Source organism: Astyanax mexicanus, chromosome 10 (genome assembly GCF_023375975.1).
Source record: "Astyanax mexicanus isolate ESR-SI-001 chromosome 10, AstMex3_surface, whole genome shotgun sequence".
Classification (NCBI taxonomy): Eukaryota; Metazoa; Chordata; class Actinopteri; order Characiformes; family Acestrorhamphidae; genus Astyanax; species Astyanax mexicanus.
The window spans coordinates 35291608-35313241 of NC_064417.1; the positions used below are offsets into that span (position 1 = coordinate 35291608).

At 37.4% G+C, this 21634-nt stretch overlaps 1 protein-coding gene across 2 annotated transcripts in view; it reads left to right on the forward strand.

Annotated features, from left to right (window-relative positions):
* dock4 (dedicator of cytokinesis 4) overlaps window positions 1-21634 on the forward strand; it is a 107819-nt gene that overhangs the window by 12208 nt on the left and 73977 nt on the right. For both annotated transcript variants that reach the window (XM_007252878.4, XM_007252879.4), the window contains exons 2-7: window positions 15069-15152; window positions 17228-17268; window positions 17418-17473; window positions 17964-18060; window positions 19301-19449; window positions 20826-20910. In XM_007252878.4, the coding sequence (XP_007252940.3) occupies window positions 15069-15152; window positions 17228-17268; window positions 17418-17473; window positions 17964-18060; window positions 19301-19449; window positions 20826-20910 (512 nt within the window). The remainder of the gene's footprint in view (window positions 1-15068; window positions 15153-17227; window positions 17269-17417; window positions 17474-17963; window positions 18061-19300; window positions 19450-20825; window positions 20911-21634) is intronic.

Below are 21634 nucleotides of genomic sequence, written 5' to 3' on the forward strand. Positions count from 1 at the left end.
GGATTTTAATACCATGATATTTCTGTCACGATATATTGTATACGATATAATATTGCCCACCCCTAGTGTCTAATTCTGTGTATTTTTGGATGTATTCCACTTTTATTCCTCAGTTTTGTGATTCAGTCCATGTTTTTCATATTGCAGTAATTATAGATCCTTGCTGCAGATGTGCATTAGACAAATGCTTGACATTAACATTTTATTTGTAATATTTGACGTTGCTCTTTAATGACTGTCTATACTGTCTATATCTGAAAATGCCTAAATTCCTGAAATAGCTCTGGTCACACTGGGATTGCATTTTATTGAAGGGTTTAAAAGGAATCCCGATATTATCCATATATTTTCTATATATATAGCGCATTCTGATGCAAGGTGTAAACACTCTGTGTCTCAGGCCTTCTGTCTTCCTGCACCTCCTGTATTTTATTCCCTCATCATTGCAGTGGGAAAGAGGATATGACAGGCTGATATTGGACTTTTTTTGTGCATGTTTGGAGGTTATTGGTTTTTGAACACTTTCTCAAGTTTAAGTTTCAGAATCTCTATACTAGAATGTCTGTATGGGTTTCAATTTCTGTCTGTTGCTTTACATAATCAATACAAATCTGTACATTTTTGCTGGATATTAATCAGTCATATTCTGAGACAGGTTGATGCAGTGTGTGGCCAACAGTAAAGGCCTTTTCATCTGTTTCCCCAAATACACTTTTCTGCTATGCAGTCTCCTGTTTTTCATTCTCTATGCAACTCTTTCCACATATTTCACTCTTTTCAGCATTCACATGTCTTAGACAGAAAGTACCAGGCTGAATTCTGACCTTGGCTCTCACTGACCTTGGCTCCTCCAGCCTGTTGTCCACACAACTGGCAGCGGTGCTGGACTTTTCAGGCTGTTTTTCTCCCAACTGCTGTCAAAGTGCCATGTAAAGCATTAGCGTCAACGTCTGAAATGTTTGAAAAGGGTGGCCTCTTGCTAGCTGAACCGCTTGGCTTTTGCTTGTTAGCCTCTGTCAGCCCTTCTAGTTTGATTTTCCAGGCGAAGGTGTCAGGGCTGACAGGTGAATGAACTCGTTTTGTTCATTCTGTGGTGTATTTGCAGCCTATAGGGAGAAAAGTTGATTTTTTTTTTAGTGCAGAATAGGAATGTTTTCTCATTTGTGAATGTTTGAATGCAAAGTGCAATACTTGTTAGATTGTTAAAAGGCCTGAGATACTAAAGTTACAAATGCTAACTGCTTTTTGTTCTTTATTCTTTAGACGAGTAGTAACTAACCCCCTACCTTGCAAATTGCAAATTCCGTATCAAATCTAAATCAAACACACTGAATTAAGCTATTGATCTGAGAATTAAGGGGAACTTTGGACCCTCCATAGCTATGAATGTGATTTAGTCAACTGTGATGTAACATGGGTGAGAACAAAAATATTTTTTTTACCCAGCTGGCTAGGTTGTTAGTAGAATGTGCTTATACAATACTCTTAATCACCTTGGTTTACAGTTAGACTCAATGAACTAGCATGCTAGCTAATTTTGCAAAAGTCGCACATGAATGCACTTAAAAGTTTGGAGCTGAAGTTTGCAAGAAAGAAGCAGGTATGTAACGATAGAATGCTTAAGACACTGAAGTACATTTGTTTAAAATATTGAACTTTCAAAAATAATACTGAGGTGCTACACAGGATTCTTCGTGCAGTACCACAGAAGAACAAGTTTTGGTTCCATAAAGAACGAGCTTTAAATGCAAGATATTTAAGTTGTTAAAGAGCCTTTATAATGGCTTCTTGAAACCTTTAAAGAGTCCACATGTCTCTTTAATAAAAAAGGTTTTGGTAAAATCAAAATTGGTTCTTCTGTGGGATTGACTTCTGTTGAACCTTTTGTAGCATCTTTATTTACAATAGTGTTTTTTTTCTGCTGGATCAAAAAACCCATTACTGTTTGCAGCAGTCAGTTTGGTAGTGTGCTAATGACACGCGTACCCCATATCAATGTTTTTGCCAGAATGCAATTGGAGATGCTTTGTGAAATGATAACAGTCCTATGAAGACAATTTGTATGCCAGAAGCATTGAAAAGGCTGTTTAATTAATGAAGTCGACTGGGCCTCCCGCTGACGGCTCCACTTTTTGTTCAGAGAGCATCGGGGGATAGTATATTCTCCTCTCACAGAACATGCATTGATTTGATAGAAATAGCAAATAACATAGTTTTAAGGCTTTAGACAGACATGGGGCTTTTTATCCTGTCAGGAGTTATTTTTTCCCAGACATCTGTCACACAGGATTAGAACGAACAGCAGCAAGGGGGCAAAAAAATCCCAAAAGACAAAGTTTGTTTTGTCCTCTCCTCCTCTATGTCTCTTAGAGTCTCTCTCTCTCTCTCTCTCTCTCTCTCTCTCTCTCTCTCTTTCTCTCTCACTGTACACACTCTCAGTCACACGCCGTCTCCCTCTGCTTTTTTTCCTCTCGTCGTGTTGCCTGGTGACCCTGTCCAGACTGTCCTCCTCAGAGAATAACTCCAGAGGAGCTCACCACCTCTCAGTGTGAAAGAACACGGCTCAGTGTTACTGAGAGACGAGCACGAGCACAGCCGCCAGATTCATGAATTATAATTTATTGACTGAGACTGACTTTTTATTATTGACTATGAAACTCTATGAAAACTTTATTCATAAGTCAATTCTCTGGAATGGTATGTCAGCACTACAAGGCTCACAGACTGTCTTATATTTATGTGTGTGTTTGTGTTTCTTATGGATTCTTCCTCAAGTGTAATGACCCTTTGCATTGCTGTGATTGATCCTATACTGCCAAAAGTCTGTGAGAAAAAACTTAATAGATTAAAATAAAGGGTTTTATAGTTTTAGGGAGCCACCACAAGAACATTGTGATCATCAGTGCTGTACAATTGTAGAACGCCAGTTTACCCAGTACTATAACCAGTATCCAGTTAATTTCCACATGGTACAAAGATGTTTTCAGAATATACAAATAATTGCAGAATTGATAAAAATGTCATAGATTGTTGACCTTAACAGCTTATTGAAACAAACAGAGGAATTTTGTTGTACTCTCAGCTAGGGCTGTGCCATATCAAATCGTATGCAATAATACAATACAATTTTTATTTTGTTGCAGTAGTGTATTCTTGAAATATTTTTTTTAATTCAGGGTTGTCATATCGCCAAGAGTAACGTTATCAAGAAAATACCATGAAATAGCGTGATGTTTGCGTACAAGCCTTATTTTGAGTTTAAGAAAATGAGCATTGTATCGTGAAATTACTGACCACTGTATGAAAGTGATTTCTCATAACACTAATCATAGCATCCATTTATAGATAAAGTCCCACCCTTCAACAAAAAGAACCAATCAGATTGTGAATGGACTTGGCTATAAAGACTTTGCTGATACCAGTATCAGTATTCTTGCATATCTAATTTTAGTATCAAAATTTCACAAGGTATCAAAATGACTGTAATAAGCAATAAATTAATAATTATACATACAATATGAAACTTTCTCTCATTCCAAGTTTTAAGTTTTGAAACTTTTGCAGTTGCAGTAAATCCGCAGTGGAGCACACTTTCTGAAAATACTTGTCATGTTGTTTATAAGCCTCTTTCTGTATCAGGACACAGCCTGCTTAAAACATAAAAGGAGTCGCAACAGCAAACTTCACCGTGGCAGAGAGCCTCTCTTTTATTGCCTATTACACAAGCTTATGGCATGGTGTGATTTATCAGACACATTTTGAAATGTTCTTTTATTCCGGGGCCACAGTGTGCTTTTGGCATTCAATAACGGGCGTCGTTTAGAGGAACGATATTTTGCTTAAGCAAAGATATGTAAATATATAATTCATAAGCTTCCCATTAGTTTGAGCACACCCAGACTGGGCCTCACCACGTTCCAGATGAGCTCATTTACCCTGCTGCGCCGTTTGCATTGCTTCATAATGTCAGAATTCATTGAGGTTGCCTTTTCAGGGTGTTAACTGTGTGGATGACCCAGTTTAGGGTGATATGTATGAGGGGTGCATCGCCCTTTCACCACCTCCTCCTCTCATCTCAAGCGCTTTTACACAGGCCCACATGAATAGCAGAACAGGTGCTTCACTTCATCTAATGGCAAATGCTTGACTGCAGAGTACAGAGTAAAGTACAGGTATGGATGTACTGGGTCATGAGCATCTCTCTCTGTTTTCATATTTACATTTTTACTGGTGTTTGTTTTCCTGAAGGTTGCTTTGGTTGTTTTGCTACCAATAAAGGCCTAATTCAATTTTGCATGGCTGTATTTTAACCTTTCTTTGCCCTTCAAATTGATACAGTCTTGTAACAAATTTACATAGCAGTATGTAACATACTGACTGGTAAGTGAATAACAACTGTGTGCATATGCACTTTTACTAAGAACACAATACAAATACTGGCTAGGGCCTTTATTTGCTGTCAGTGCAGCCTCAGTACTTTGTGGCATGTATTCCACAATATGTCAGTTCAAATCTGGTGACTGAAAAGGACACTTTACAAGAGTGAACTCAGTGTAATGTTCATAAAACTTGATTTTTTCTTTGTTACTTGAAGCACTGCCATGCTGATGTAGTCGCTACATGATGGCTTAGTCTTGTGCATGTGAAGAAATTCACGTAAAGAGCAGTAAGTGGTGGCATTCAACTAAACATAAATTACCACTGCAGCCTCAGCTTTCTGTTCTTGGCTTTAAAAAAAAAACTTAACATGCTTTTCCGTTGATCCTAAAATTAGTGTAATGTTTAATATGTTGATTTTACTTATTAACTCTACGCTTTTCTTTTGAGTTGCAATGATATTCTTTACAAAAGAACTGTGAAGAAAAAACTGCATTGCTTCAGAATGAATGGGCGGATTTGAAGGGTATGTCGTCTCCGGCCAATGAAAAACCTCCAAAACATCAACTTTATAGCAGGGAGAAAAACCTTCTAAATTTGCAATGAAGGTTTATGTAAAAAGAGTTTAATTCAGGTCATTTAGAAGTATTTCTATTGGTCTGTTTAGCTAGAAATTTTGGCATGGTGTAAGGGACAGTCTGTTCAAAAATATGCAGTAACTAAAACTCGACAAAAATGGAGATACTTGTTTTTTATTAAATAGCGACAATGTATTAATGTCATGTTCCAGACAGAACACGCCCCCTTAGTTTTGCTGAGTAGCAAAAAATTCTACAACATGACTGTTTTTCCTATAGAAAAAGGCCAAACCAAGAATTAAGTAATTGTTTCAATGCTCAAAAAAAGAAAAGGTTGGGATCTAAAGTGATCTATCAAAGTGACCAAAGAACCAATAGTCTGTGGTCTTCAATATGAGGTTAGAAATCTGTTTTTTGACACATTAATGTACTTGATGGTCAAGGCCAGGGAAATATACACTAAGCCAGCGGTTCCAAACAATCCTGTTACTGGAGAACCACCACCCTGCCTATCTTCATGTTTTTTTTCTGCTGTAACTCACCTAGTAGTTCACCTCAGCGAGTGCTTTATTAGTTGGGTCAGGTGTAGTGTAATAGGTTTAAATTCTAAAACCTCAGAGAGGCAGTGATACTCTGTGACATCATAACAATGGTATATGTAATACAAGCTGCATTTATACTTATTGTTCTTGGAAAGATTGTGTACAGCGGTGTACAGTGTGTTGAAACTTTAATAGTGTTTACTCTACAGAGTTTTTTTTTTTACTTTTTCCTCAGCAGTCTCAGCCGAGCTCAGCGAAGAAGCTTCGTTCTGGCCGAGCTCCGTGTGAGAGGGAGGAAGGAGAGTAAGGAGAGGAGCATTTGCATTTGCTGTGGCTAAGCTGGCAGCCTGTGCGCTTTTGATGAGGGATGATGGCGGGAATTGCTTGTTCTCCGCACATGTGTCCTCGTACGTGGGAGTGTTGTGGGAAAACGGTTGCCACTTTACGTAATGCATAGGTAACAACCTACACGCCAGCATGCTAGCCTTAAGCTCCAATCTTTGCCATCCTCTGCCCACACAGAGTAAACAAGCTTCCACCAGCACGTTTTTCATTCCACTGCTGACGGATGGTCTCCGCTGGCATGCATCGAGAGGCTTGCTGGGCTCATACAGCCTGCAGCACCTGACACTTTCATGCCTGGGAACTTGAGGTGAACGTTACATCAGTACAGAGCAGTAGGGGGAATAGGACTTGCATACTTCCTCTCCTTGTGCTGTTCTTTGTTATAAAGGTAGACGTCAGAGAGCCTAGCACTGTGTACAATCCACAGGGTCCCTGGACTCTTGTTCTAGTTTGTCAGTGCAGTTGTATGTGCTTGCTGTGGTCAATATAAACAGATATTTTAGCGAATAAACACTCTTTTTGATTGTAGCTGTTGTACCGTAGCCACTTTATTAGAAACCTCTTCTTTATAGCTCTACGTTGCGTGTCTTTTAATGCACCATTTGTGACCTTTTCTAAAAAAGCTTAATACTCAGATACAGAGTAAAACACAAGTACTGTATTTGTCACACTATAAGGCACACTTAAAATTCTGTAACTTTCCCACAAATTGACAGTGCGCCTTATAATCCAGTGTATAAATTTTACCAGTCAAGTTATGATGAGAAGTAAAGCCACTCTGCTGAAGTACAGCTTTATAAAGAAGTTTTAGTGAAGTTTCTTCAGCACCGAGGCTGGAGCAGTCTTAGCATTGGCCGCTAATCACAGCGCTAGCTCTTCCGCCATGCAGAGGCGAGTATATCGGACTGTAGTCTGTGTGTTTACCATGTTAAAACAAGCTGCGAGGGACGAGATGCTAGCTGATAGCTCCCTGGGTCACTTAATAGGCCTTATAATTCAGTGTGCCTTATTTATGAAAATAGACGTTCATTGATAGTGCACCTTATAATGCGGTGTGCCTTATAGTCCGTAAAATACAGTCATTTTTGATAGTGAGTTTGATAGCTATAGAGAGATTAGAGACAAGAAGACGGAGGCTGAACTGAAAAGGGTATTTTTTTACGTAAACAGGTAAGCACTGAGCTTCAGCTAAGGTTAGCTAACCATAGCTAGATAGTTAGATAACAAAACCCTTTAGTAGGCATGAGCATTTTATGTCATTTCAATCTTCCAGTGTCTGCCTTCATGCTCATATACACACATCTTCTAGTGACTTCTTCATGCTGCTGACTTCTGTCAAGCGTCATATAGTGGACTGCATGTGTGCCAGAAACGAATTCCTGCTATCAATGCTTTTTTATTGCAGATACTAATATTGTGTGGAAGTGAAAGTATCTACACCGATATTGGTAGCAGTAGAACACTATTAAAAGTTTAAATCAGATCTATCCAAGCTGTTTTTCTCAACAATTTCTGAACATTTTGTACAGTTTTAAAGTAAATAAATAAAGATTTTGTCAGGGACCAGGCTATGATTTTGACTGTGTTGTCCATTGTTCAGCAATTGGCTTCTGTTTAAACTAAAGACACAGTCAGATGCCATGTCTTGGCCGATCAGCTGTATCTGAGCTGTATCCATTTGGCAGTTTAATTGTCAGTGTTTGGATAAAATGGAGGAGGAGTGTAGAGTACATTCTGGTCTGGATTCCCTTTTGATGCAGAACTATGTGCAGACAGTGATGTGACCTTTTCATAATTGAATGGATGAGTTTCTTTATTGCTTTCAGCAGTTATTATTATATTCCTGTTCTTTATTAGTTGTGAGTGTTGTGGATGACTCTTGAGCTTCATCATAATGTAGAGTGGTGTGTGTGTGTGTGTGTCTGTGTGTGTTATGCTGTAGAGAAAATGAAAAATACTGTGTTCTTTTACATGGCAAATGGACACACACACTTCCTCAGATGCAAAATCTCACATGGGCTCACTCAAAATAGAGTTAGTTTTCTGACATATATTTACATATATATGCTGGTTGTTGCCAAGGTAGTTAACAACGGTGGCTCATTGGATTGCACTTTCATTGTGATAAATAGCAGTTCACAACGTTAGCATGTTGTAGCATAGAGCTGTGCGATATGACGATAAATATCGTGGGGACGATAGAAAAGGAACAGTCTGTTCAAAAATATGTAGTAAACTAAAACTCGACAAAAATGGAGATACTATCGTTTCTATCATTTCTACAGTAATTTTTTTATCAATTATTCATGGAAATGTATAAAATAGGCTACAAGGAAATGTATTGGCGTGGTCACTTTGCGTAAAATCGTTTTATATAAGTGATAATAAAGTAATCTTTGCTAAAAAAGTTTCATAATGTGGTTTTAGCTGAACAATGGAAACAATGGAAACATACTTAAATGTGGTATATCATGATATATATTGTTATCGTGATATAAAAAATTCCATATCGTGATATATGATTGTTCCCATATCACCCCGCACTATTGTAGCATAAAAGTGCTAGCAAGCACTAGTTTGGATCACTTTACCTACCTCAAATACTCATTGCTGCACACAGGTCTCTGAGTATGAATGCCGGACTAGAATATTGAAATTGCACCTGTGCCTACTATCTGAAGCTCAGGGCTTACCTGTTCAGAAAATAACTATCCAGCTCATTCCAGCATCTGTCTTCTTGGCTCTAAGCTGTCTCCATCTATCTAATATTTTATCAACATTTAATTCTGTTTTACTCTCTGTTTTACTCTCTGTTTTGTCTCTCTGCTTATTGAGCTTTTTTTTTTTTTAGATGGATGCCAATGCTGCAGCACAACTTGTTTACCTATTGTGTACCATACCTGACAACCTGGGGTGTGGAAATAGTAATAAACAGTTACTAGGTGAAGCTCTGCTGTCAACAGCTGCCAGTTCTTAATTTTTTTCCTTAATATCTGATGACATGATGTGTAAGCATAAGCATGTTTTCCTAATATATGACGGTATGGTAATTTTAGAAGTTAATATAGAAAGTATAATATATATATATATATATATATATATATATATATATATATATATATATATATATATATATATATATATATATATATATATATTAGTCCTTTAAGAAGTATATTTATTTTCTGTGTTTTTATTCATTTCATGCTGGGTCCAACATTGCATAACATTAGAAATCGCAGCACTTCGGGTGCCTAATTAATGTCACCATAACCTTTCTGAGAGGCCCTCATGTTTTAGAGTACTGTTAGCGTTATGAAACACAAACCTAACCTCAATGCGGAGTCACAGCATGCTCTTAAAAATCAGAGAGGGGACAACAATCTCCTCTTTGTTCCATTTGATTTTTGAAATAATTTTGGTTAAGATTATGTTTGTGAAATTGTATGTGTAATTTTGATTATTGCATGAGTATGATGTAACTTTATGCTACAGAAATAAATACATTTGTCCTTATTTGCCAAAGCTTCAAACTAAAATAATCCCCAAAAGTTGCAACCCCTCCAGTCTAATTAAAGAGGCCTTAAAATGCATGTAAAGTGCTTTGTTTAGTATGTATTTTGGAACGGTTGAGTGTAGAGTGTAGAACTCATTGTCAATTTTAGATAAAAGGCCCTCTCCCCGTTTGGTCTGGTTATTAAACTCTGTTATATCATGCCGTTTTGTTGTGAATGTGAAATAATGCTTAATTAAGCAGATTAAGCCAGAAAGCATCTTTTCTTTAATGGAGTTGTTAGAATTTAATGAAACTTTGTCTGAATGTGAAGATGATATCATAAATGCTCAACTAGTGATAGAGCTGGTTTCCAGTAAGGCCAAGGAAGTGTTGCAATCTCATCATGACATTCTTAAAATACCCTTGCTGTGTGTTGGCAAGCATTATCCTGCTGAAAAATGCCACTACTAAGGGTGACTGTCGTATGGAATTGTTTCCTAAATTATCACACAGCTGTTGGGGCAGTGTGTTCCATGCAGTATTTCAGCAGCCTCAACACTTGAACCTTTCTGTAGTCAGAGCTCAAACAGAACCAGGATTTGTTGGTAAAGACAATATTGTTGTCCAGATTTCTCATCCATTTAATCATTGTCTCTCAATCTCTCAGTTCTGTCATGCACTCAAAGGTTTGGGTGTGCAAAACACCTTTTTGTCCAGCTGTCACACAACCTTTCACCAAGAGGTACAACTACACGAACATAGCCTGAGTTCCTGTTCACAGGGCAATTAAAAAAAGACTTACACTGTCTTTGACAAGACCACATCTGTGATTATTTAAGTATCTGTCCGAGACATCTGGTTTTGCAGCTTTACAGATTTCTGTCTGAGCCCCAAGTGAGCAGATCTGTAGTGACAAAAAAAGTTACATATATTAAAGGCTTAAGTGGTCATTTGAATGTAAGGCATTCTTCGCATTGTTTAAAGACTAAAGATCTATTAGGTATGTATTGGTTTCAGATAAGTTTTACCCAAAATGTGCAATCAGATCACACAAGCCAGTCAGACTACATTGGTGTGTTAAGGAGTACAGCAGCAGAGAAAGAGTGTGCGGTTCCTTGTTAAACTATTTGATAGAGTTAAAGAGCTGGTGCACAGCTGCAGACACTCATTACCAGCTGGTTTAGCCAAGAAGTGGAATTTAAACTGTGGATTAGCAGCCCTTTTTGGAGTTTTCTTTATTCTGTGCTCAATAGTGCAGGTCCGCATGAGAATTCACACACAGACATGTTTAATATAGTTGAGTCCTAAAAGTACATGTCATCTTACAGAAACCCTACATATGCATTACTACAATTTCATGGAAAGGTTAGTGCAGCACCCAGCCCTACCTACAACCGTTCAAGCTAAAGCACGTTTGGCAATTGGCATTTGCCTCAAAAACAGTTCAGTTTATCTTTAGTATTAGTGAAAACTTCTGATCACAACTAAGAATTTTTAAAAGTACCTTTATTGTCATTATACATGTACAGCACAACAATCCGCTAAAATATCCAGTTAAAAAAAAAAGTTAGTGTTCAAATCCTTCACTTAAAGGCACAGTGGTGGCTGCAGATAATGAACCGCATGAATAATAATCCAGCACTATAAACAGTGAGCCACCATTGCCTTCATCATACACCTCTTTCTTAGTCTTACTAAGAAAAAAAGTTTTTTTTGCACATAAATGTACAGAATGTTGTAGATTTACTTATGAAATTATTTTGATGTATACATTCTGGTTTGTTTAGCACACTTGAAAAGAACTACATTTTAACAAGTGAAATGATTTAATTTCAAGATAGTAAATCGTACTTTTTTTCTCTGATAAGTTGTTTTGTCTTACTAAGCATTGTACGTGTTATTTAACTTATTTTAGGAATAAGGATCTTAATCAGTACCTTAGAATTTGCTACCTTTTTTTTTGTAATTTTAACTCAAAGTCAAGTTATTCTGATTATTGTGTCCAAATTTAAGCCAGACAATCTGTGATTTTTGCTTGATTAAATTCTTACTTTACTAATTTTGAGACTTTATAAATGTTAATTTTAAGAAATCCTACTAATAAAAAATAACTTACCTGCTTTTTGCTATTCCAGTTTATATTTATTTTTGTCAATGGATTTTTTGCAGTTTAAAGATGTAGCATTCTTCATATTTTGACTCTTTACTAACACGGAAGGAGTAAATAACTTTTAGATGTTTTGATACTTGATGATTTCTTCAGAATTCAGTCATTTATCACACAGTCATTTTGACACATTTAGTACAGAAGCCATTGTAAAGTCTCTTTGATTACAGGAAAATATCCTGGAGTCTTTCTTTAAAGAATCATTCCATTAAAATTCTCTGTAGGGAAGCAAAGTGGATTCTTCAGTGGTTTCACTTCAAAAGAACCTTTCTTAGCACTTTAACTGTGTGTCTGCGGTGGATTTGCTGTGTGATGCAGCGACAGCAGCATTACCGGGACGGTCTTCACCTGCTGGCATTGCGTGAAGTGGAGCACGGGCTCCCGGTGTCGGAGCCAGGCAGCAGTGTGTGTCCTCAGCACAATCAGCAGGAGTGTGAGGAAGTGTTTAGCACTGATGCAGCCCCTGTTGTGTTGTCCATTCAGTACTGTCGACCAAGGATGTTTTAAAGCAGGCTTATACTGTCTAGAGGTGTCAGGTAATAAAGTATAAATACTTTGATTAAGTAGAAATGTTGGTTATCTATACTTTACTGGAGTAATTATCTGAACTATCTACTTCTTTCATTTTAAAAATAGCATTGTTACTCCTATTTAATTTTGATTTGTTTTCATTCCAGCTTCTCATCATTCATAATATCCTATAAATCCAGATGAATCTCTCCATCTGGACATAGTGAATCTGATTGTGGTTGGGTGAGGAATGTAAACGTATACTATTCCGACACCCTATTGGTTTATATGTGATCCATCACCGTTTTTTTTTTTCAACATTAGCATTTTAATATAACATTATAATCATTATGGCTTTTAGAAAAATGTTTTTTGGGGAGGGGGGTAGTGCACTATAGGCTCCTGTGGTGCAGCCTAAGCTTTTGTACTTAATGAATTTTTGTATTTAAAGTGGCAGTCCATATTATTTTGTTTCTAAACTGAAAGTAGAAGCATTTCTGAGTGGAGAAGGGACAAAATATTGTGTTTAATTGTACCAGTGTGCTGGAACGACCATCCCTGCTAAACCAAATATATTCATGCTATAAACAGGGGTGTCTGGTCGCTTTTCACGGGAGTTCTTTTTCTGGCCACGTCATGCGTCTTTACGTACTTACATCACATGTACAGCCTCTGAAAGAGGATCCAGTTTTACTGAACGCGAGCAGCTGATGGAGCAATGGAGACTTCAGAAGGGGAAATTCAGAGCTCAGTAGCTCATTCACTCATAGTAAAACCAAAGAAACGAAGGAGTGAAGTTTCTGACTGAGCGATGAAGTGAAGTTTCTCTGACTGAACATAACCTGGAATTGGATTCATCCGCTTTAAAAGGAGACAGCATCACACCTGCCCAGTTTAAAATGATTCTTCCGCATGCTGGGTGCAATTACCTTTTCTTACCAGAGAGGGCTCTAAATCCCAAAACTTTTTCCATTATACTTTAAGTAGTTTTGAAACCAGTACTTGAGTAAACGCTTGAGTTGATACTTCAATGTCTAAAGAAGTATTTTAAACCCTAGTATCTATACTTTTACCTGAGTAATGAATGGGAATACTTTTGACACCTTACTGATACTGTCCATCACTTCATTACATTTATACATTTATATATCTAAAGTTGCAATCAGTTCCAAAAGCTTCTTGAATATATATATATATATATATTTTTTTTTGTCAATGAGTCAAGTCCACATTATGACCAGCCAGATTGCCGCCTCCTTTAAGGCCTTTTGAAACCATATTTTGTATATCATTAGGAATGTGGGTTGTTTAGCTGATCCATGAGCCGACACGTTCCTTGCAGCAGTATCTCCTGTCTGGTGATTTGCAGCAGAAGCTGGTCTGCTGTAGATTTAGTGCCACAAATTTGTTCCTGCTCTTCTGTATGTATTAGAGAAAAACGCTGACAGGCAGCAAGCATTGCAAAGCAGATTCGCCTGCCTCCCAGAACCCCTTCCCCCTGGAAAGCTGACATTGCTGTTTAAAAGTCCTCCTGTTCGCTGGTGGGAGGTGTCAGAAGTCTGTATGTATTTCTGCTGTGTTTTTTTTTGGGCTGTTGCATATTTATGTGTTCTGTCACAAAGGCTCTTAACACCTTACCTGATATGCAGATGAGGTTTTGGGAGAGAATGCAGCGAGTGCTGTGATGGAGCGTCGTGATTAAGTACGGAAATGCCGAGAGTTTTCTGAGCAGGTAGATTTGGAGCGTTCCTGTCCGTGGTCCTGTGCTGTGAAAAGCTCTTGTGTGAGTTATGTAAGCAGACTATGACTAAGGCCTTATTTAGAAAAGCAGAGGAACGCTCAAAATCTGAGAAAGAAAAGAAATTAAAAAAAAACAACCAAACACTGCAAGCTCATTTCAGTGACATGCAGAATTTGTTTGTCTGATAATCTTTCTGAATTCGGGTGGCGGTTTGGGTACCCCTACTGTTATAAAGCTCAAGCTGGTGAGGGTGGATAATTTAATAATCTATTTCTGCAAGTGTGATAAATTACATAACAGTTTCGTGAAAATAAATTAAACTAAAGAAGCAGCAAAATTCTTCAGGAATGGCTGAATGAGTGATATGGGGAGAGAGCGCCATCTACCCACCCAGAGAGAGCAAGGCCAATTGTGCTCTCTCAGGGCTCTGGTAGCCAATCTGCATGAATTCTGCATGAAAAAAATAATTTCAAATGTTTGCTGATTAGCGAATGAGCATATAACTCTTCATAGCTATCATCATCTATCTACAATGTTTTGAAATTAGACCACAGTGTCCGTTTCACACGCTTGTTCTTATTTTGCACTGATCCTGTTCCTTTTCCTTTATACTGGTCTTTAACATTTTCAATGGTTTAGCAGCTCCAGTGCTAAAAGAATTTGTGTGTAAAGCCACAAATTGGTCATCTATGTCCTCCATGCTTTGAGGGGTTTTTCATCTATTGTTTTTTTCTCCAGAAGTCTAAAGACATGGTTATTGAACAAACAGATTGGTCAGGATGTTATCTAATTCATATGTTATATGTAATTATATGTTATATGTACATGCTTTATTGATTAATTTAATTGTCGTGTAACTCTTATGACATGAACTTGTCCTGGGACTGCAGATTTTTAGCCATTTAGCAAAATCTGGCACATTTATGTTATGAATTAATTATGTTAATCATTGTATTGCCCCTGTTACTTAAATAAATCAAATCCAATCAAATATAAGTGTATAATAAGTATTTATAGACCGTTGAACAAGTTGGTGCATTGTAAAATTGTAGAGACAATTATAAAGAAGATGAAAGCAACAGTCACAAGGGCACAGTGACTGCAAACACTGCATAGAGTACAGGAGACGAACCCTTTTATAGAGCCTGCTGGACTAGATTCAGTATAAAGGTTCAGAGACCTGGACACCACTGACTTTTTCTTTCTCTCTCTCTCTCTCTCTCTCTCTCTCTCTCATACACGCAGTCATTGCTGCAGGATTTACTGTACAAAGGCTGCAGCCTAATTAATAAACCTCTTTTTGCCATTTCAGTGCTGGCAAACTTTCGTGGAACGGTTCAACATGGGCTGCCCCTGGAGATCGGAGAGACTGTGCAGATTTTGGAGAAATGTGAAGGTAATTAAAGGGAAATGTGTGGAAACCCCACATAGGAATTACTGATACAGAATCGCACAGCTGTTCTGTTACCAGCTCTGCATGTCAGGTTCTGTACTGTACTCTGCTGGAATAGAGGTGGGAGGAATACTGGAATAAGTGTGAATGCCAGTGGGATGCTGTTTTTTTCTAAACCAGTACACAGTACACTGTATTTATCATCACACTTTAATGATACAGTATTATAATTCTTGATAATACACTTATCATCTAAAGAATGGTTGCACCCAGGAGGAAGTGTATTGCATTTCTATTCTGAAGGAAGATAAATGTTACCAGGAACAATAATTTTAAAACTTTAAAATTTAAATCGATACAGACATTATTTATTGAGCTATATATATAAATGTAGTTTGGAACAAATATTTGGAATAAATGTGTAACGCAACCTGCAAAATGTCTCGTTATGGAGTTGTGGAAGCTTCTAATGGTGTCTGGCCATAATCCATCCTATACAGCTCAAATATTTTTTATACATTTTCAGTCAGATATGATCTGGAGATATATATATATATGATATGTAAAGTAATACATTTTGTTCTTTTTTTTATATTTTTTTATTGAGGGAGTAAGAAAAGAGAGAGAAAAAAATAAATCAGGAAAGTAGAGAAACAGGACAAAACCAGTTAGAGAAGAAAGCCTAAACAATATCCAGTATAAAAGCAAAGGAATAAAAGAAAAAAATTATAATAAAAAAAACAGAATAAAATACCCAACACAAAATTTAATATTTCCACCTATTTTCTTTTTCTCCCCCCCTTTTTTTTCTTCTTCTTACTTCAACTTCCTTGCCCCCCTTTATCTTCCCTTATTCTTCCTTCATTTCTTCCTTCCTTTCCCTTTTCAAACCCATTTTAGCGCCCCCCCCCCCCCCCCCAACCACCCCTCCCCACCTCCTCCTCACCCCTCCCACATTAACCCCATCTCTAGAAATGTAGTTCTGACAGGATAAATAATTAATAATGCAATTTTGGATCATGATCGGTATTAGATATAACACTACTAATAAATATTAAAACAATACATAATAATACATGATATCTTGATATAAAACAATAATTAATTTATTGTTATAATTTAAGACAATATAACAAGAAAACAACTTATTTGTCCAGTCTCTTTCATGGCCACAGGTCTAAAAACCAAGCACCTATTCATGTAGACCACGTCTACAAACTAAAATTACTAAAAGAATGGGTCACTTTCAGGAGCTCAGTAAATTCCAGTGTGATATCGTAATAGGATGCAACATCTGTGCAACAGGTCTAGTTGTGAAATTTACTCACTACTAAATATTCCACAGTCAACTGTCAGTGATAGTATAACGCAGTGGAAGAGACTGGGAATGAAAGCAAAGTGTCAGTGGATGCACAGAGGTCACTAACTTTCGGCAGAGCCAATCACTACAGATCTTCATGTGGTCTTTAGATTAGCTCTAAAACCATAGAGCGTAGAGAGCTTTATGCAATGGGTTTACATGGTCAAACAGCTCCATCCAAGTCTTACATCACCAAACACAATGCAAGCATGCAGATGCTTTTGGAAATATAGTGTATGTTAAAGTTTAAACCCTTTTGTATGTTTCAATAACATGCAGCAGCTCTTTGCTGTGAACATGAAAGCTGAAAGTCTACAGTCTGTACAGTACAAAGCTTGAAGGTTACCGTACCTTTATAATTAATTCAGCTCTGATGTGCTGCCGGACTGCTGTACAGTAGATAATAGCTGAACAGATTGGTTTATGTATTCAATACTGAGTTGAATATGAGTCATATGATAGCCCACAGGCTTCTCTTCAACAAAGATGAGCTTGCCATCTTTTTTGTTAATGCAAATTATTATTCTGCATTTTGCAAATATTTTTAGCACCTCAAAGCAGAGTGTAGTAATGAGTTATTCTGCCGTTCTTGCATTATTTCTCTGTAGTTATGATCTGTTTCATTTACTGATGAAATATTTTCTGCTTCACACATCAGCTGTAATGATTTCTGCCTGTCCAAATCTGAGCTCTGAAATGTCATTAATTGTGGTTTTAGGATGGTACCGAGGATTCGTTGTGAAGAATCCAAATGTCAAGGTAACTATAATAATTTTTTGACTGTGATCTGCAACACCTTTGATTGACAATACTTACATTCAGTGATTGTACATTAGAGTGTTTAAACTATAGCATTTTATAATGTTGTACAGTCCTGATTAACCTTTTTTGTTGTGTAATTTTTCCAGGGAATTTTCCCCTGCAGCTTCATTCACCTGAAACATGCACACATTAAGAACAAAGGGTAAGAACCGCTCCCCTCTCCTCTCTCTCTTTGCTGAGCACAGCATGTTAAAGTGGTTAAAGGCCACTTAGAAAGTCCCAATGCATTTATGCTTCATTCTCTAGGTGGAAGTACTGCAACCAGGTATTGATAATGATTTTTTATTTAACTTATGTAACTTAATTTACCAGATCATTACCAAATCATAAAATTGAGTGAGTTTTATAACACTGTTTATGCTAAAACCAATGAGTAGTATTATGAGTAGTAATCAAAAACTAATATGGTTGTATCTTTGTTTCGGTAGAGTAACTGTCTCTGCTGTCCAGGGAGGGCTTTGTTCAGATTTTGGAGCATTGTTGTGAGGATTTTATTGTATACAGGAATGCATTTAGAAAGGTGTCCAGAAAAAATGTACCATATAGTGTATTTCAGTGTGAAGCTCAAACAAGGCATGACCTGGTAGAAACCCATGGTTATATAAATGTGATTTTGTGTTTCTGACCCACAGGCAGTTTGAGACAGTCATCCCCATGGAGGAGTCTGTCATTACGGAGATGACGGTGACTCTGCGAGACTGGGGCACCATGTGGAAGCAGCTCTATGTGGTAAACTGTGATATGGCTGTGTGACATTTGACTGTGTGACTGTTGGAGTCTGTTCTAGCTTTCATTCTACACAACTTGGTACATTACTTCTGTACATCAGCATTTATTAGGCCTGTCATGCTAACCAAATTTGGACAAAAGAATTATTAAGAATGTTCAGACAATGGAAATGAAGTATAAAAACAATATTAAAAATATGTTAAACAAAAACAATATTTTTTTAAATCTTATTCAAATTAATGGCGCATTTTTGGCCAAGTTAACACAATGGACAATATAGAGATCAGCAAAAATGATGTTGGGTTATATATTGTTGCAGACATAATTGTGATTTTTACTATTTTAATGACATTTTAAGAGCACTTTATGCCACTGCAATAAAGATAATATAACAACATAATAATTAAGAGTAAAGAATGCTTGGATATTTAGGAATATCCACACATTGGAATTTAAATGTGACACAAAGTTTAGATATTCCACATCAATTAAACATTCATTCATGTTATTGGATCATCCATGATAAGGGGTTCGATGGCTTAGTGGTTAGCACATTCGCCGCTCAGCACTGGGATCTTGGGTTTAAGGCCCTATCTGGGTGAAGTTTCTGTGTTCTCCCCATGTCTATGTGGGTTTCCTCTATTCATCCCACAGTCCGAAAACATGAAGATCAGGTAAATTGGATACTCTAAATTTCATTGGTGTGGGTAAGTATTTACACCTCAGTGAGGTCTTCCAGATGGACGGTAATTTCCAGTTGAGAGTAGGCTGTGCGTGATTGGCTGACACTTCTCAATGGTGTGTGTATGAGTGTAATTGATTGTGTGAAAAATGTGATTGTAAAGCATCCTTGGGTGTCTTCAAAGGCAAGTGTAACTTCATTTATTGATTCAAGTAAAATTATTGCGATTGAGTCCATATATCGTATGATTAATCAAAATTGTAATTACTGTGACAGGCCTAGAGTTGGGTTTTTGTGTGAGCTTTACTGAGGGATTGGTGTTATGTACTGCATGTTGCAGTTTAATTTTTCTGTCTCTAGTGAGTCAGAGTGTGATGCTCTGTGTCTAGCTAAACTGAAGTGCACCTGTTAGTGTACAAGCCCTCTGTGGTGTCTTCTCACTCACCAGCTGTGCAGCAACAGCTGTACTGATAAAAAGCTGTAAAACAGTTTAGTTCACTCACTCACTCAATCATGGCTACACTTTTTCTTTTTCTTTTTTTCCCTCTCCTCACGCAGAAGAACGAAGGCGAGTTGTTCCACAGACTCTGGCATGTGATGACTGAGATACTGGAGCTCAGACGGCAGGTTCTTGTGGGTCACCTGACCAACGACCGCATGACTGACATCAAACAGCATATCATAGCACGTCTGGACTGGGGAAACGAGTGAGTTGGAAAAGCACACCTCACTCCACATGCTGTTTTTTTGACATGCTGAGATAAATTTTAATTATTTTAAATATAATATACAGGACTAGTTTAAAGAGATATTGGGAGCTGCTCTTGAGGACCCATGTCCTGAGGTTATAGTGCTAGTTATAGGTATATGTTTGATTAAAATGAACATTGTTGTTTTATTCTATAAAACTACGAACATTTCTTCCAAATTCCAAATATAAATATTGTAATTTAGAGCATTTATTTGCAGAAAATGGGAAATGGCTAAAATTACAAAAAAGATGCAAAGAAATCAAGTTCATATTTATCAATATTGGTGGATGAACCCTGGTTTTAATCATGTTTTCAAGTTTTCATGCATCTTGGCATGTTCTCCTCCACCAGTCTTACACACTGTTTTTGGATAACTTTATGCCACTCCTGGTGTAAAAATTCAAGCAGTTCAGTTTGATTGCTGTGTATCTATGTTATAGCTGTATATCTATATATAAAGATTCTAAAGCATCTGTGACTTTTACGCAATATAGGAACTGTACAGCTGGAAAACACAAAGCATCAAGTTCAGCCTTAATAAACGTACAAGTGAAGCACAAGCCTTTGTACCTTAATATAATTGCAATACACTGACAGATGACAGCACAAGCGACCAAAGAAACCCATAAATATGATTATTTTTTCTTGTTAAAATTTTGATAAACATATTACCATAGTTTAAAGTGTAGTTTCAATGTTTAATGGCCATTTTCTTCAAAACAAACAGTGAAAAAATGCTAGAAGTTCATCTGAGTAGGTAGCCAGGTAGCTAACTTTTCCATTCCTCCTTAAATGGTGTTTGATACAGATATATTGATTTTCATACGAGTTGCAGTATAAATAAGTCTTTAGTGGTGTCTCAGTCTGCAAATTACAAAACCAGACTGTAAAGGGGGCCCAGGAGCAATATTCAGTCAGTAATGAAGTAAAGCATAGTGTGGCAAATAGGGCGAAGTTGGCCTCAGTGAATCATTATATATCTGTACTTGATTGTGAGCTTTTCAGCATCTGAATGTCAGACTGAATGTGTTTTTAGGGTTAAATGTAAATTAAATTATCGTGTTAAGTAATTGTGTGTGTTCGGATGGATTTATCAGTATGTTTGAAAATGTTCAGCATTGTTTAGATAATACAGTTCTCTCTATTCTATTTTTCAGACAGTTTTTGATGTATGCTCTTGTCATCTCAGAGCCGAAGATGTCATTTATTTTTAGTCTGATTCACTGCTGCCAGAATACAATATTTGCTTGGCGTAAACTGATGTTGCAGGCTTTTCTGCCGGAGACTAAACGTGTGTGTTTGTGTGTGTGTGTGTGTGTGTGTGTTTACAGGCAGCTGGGTTTGGACCTGGTCCCCAGAAGGGACTTCAGCATGGTGGACCCAGACGAGATCAGTGTCACCGAGCTCTATCGGCTGGTTGGTTTTACACACACACACTACACACACACACACACACACACACTACACACATACACACACACACACACACACACTGCACACACATGCACAAAGCTATTACTCATGAGTCACCCTTTCATTGCTGCCTTAGTACTCTGTTACCACGGCAACTGTAGCCTAACCTGACGCCATGGCTTTCTTTCATCCCCGGTGCTCCGTGCCCCCCCCGCACCCCCCCCCCCACACACACACACACACAGGGTCCCATCCCCACATAGGGAAATGATAGTGATTAAGGATAACAGAGGGATGTTGAATTGTGCATTAACTGGTTGTTTGCAAACTCCACACAACTCTCACTCTCTCTCTCTCTCTCTCTCTCACACACACACACACACACACACTGCTGGGGTCTGCAGTGGGACCCTGGGTAAAGAGAAGTATAGAGACAGAGATAAGCTGATCTTTACTTTACTATCAGCATTCATTTTACTGGTTTGTTACTGGAACATAACCAGTGATTGGAGGAAAAGAAGATTCTTTGAGTAAAAGTGGACTTTTACAAAGACGTTACTTTTGATCATGGTCACACGTGCAAGATTTTAGTTTGATATCAGATTGTATTACAATATTTAAAGTATTTTGTATTTTATATATAAAAATGTAACAGTGAGTTTCAAAATGTTATATTGTTAAAATATACAGCCTCCACTATATATTACAGAGCAGGGATTCTCAACTG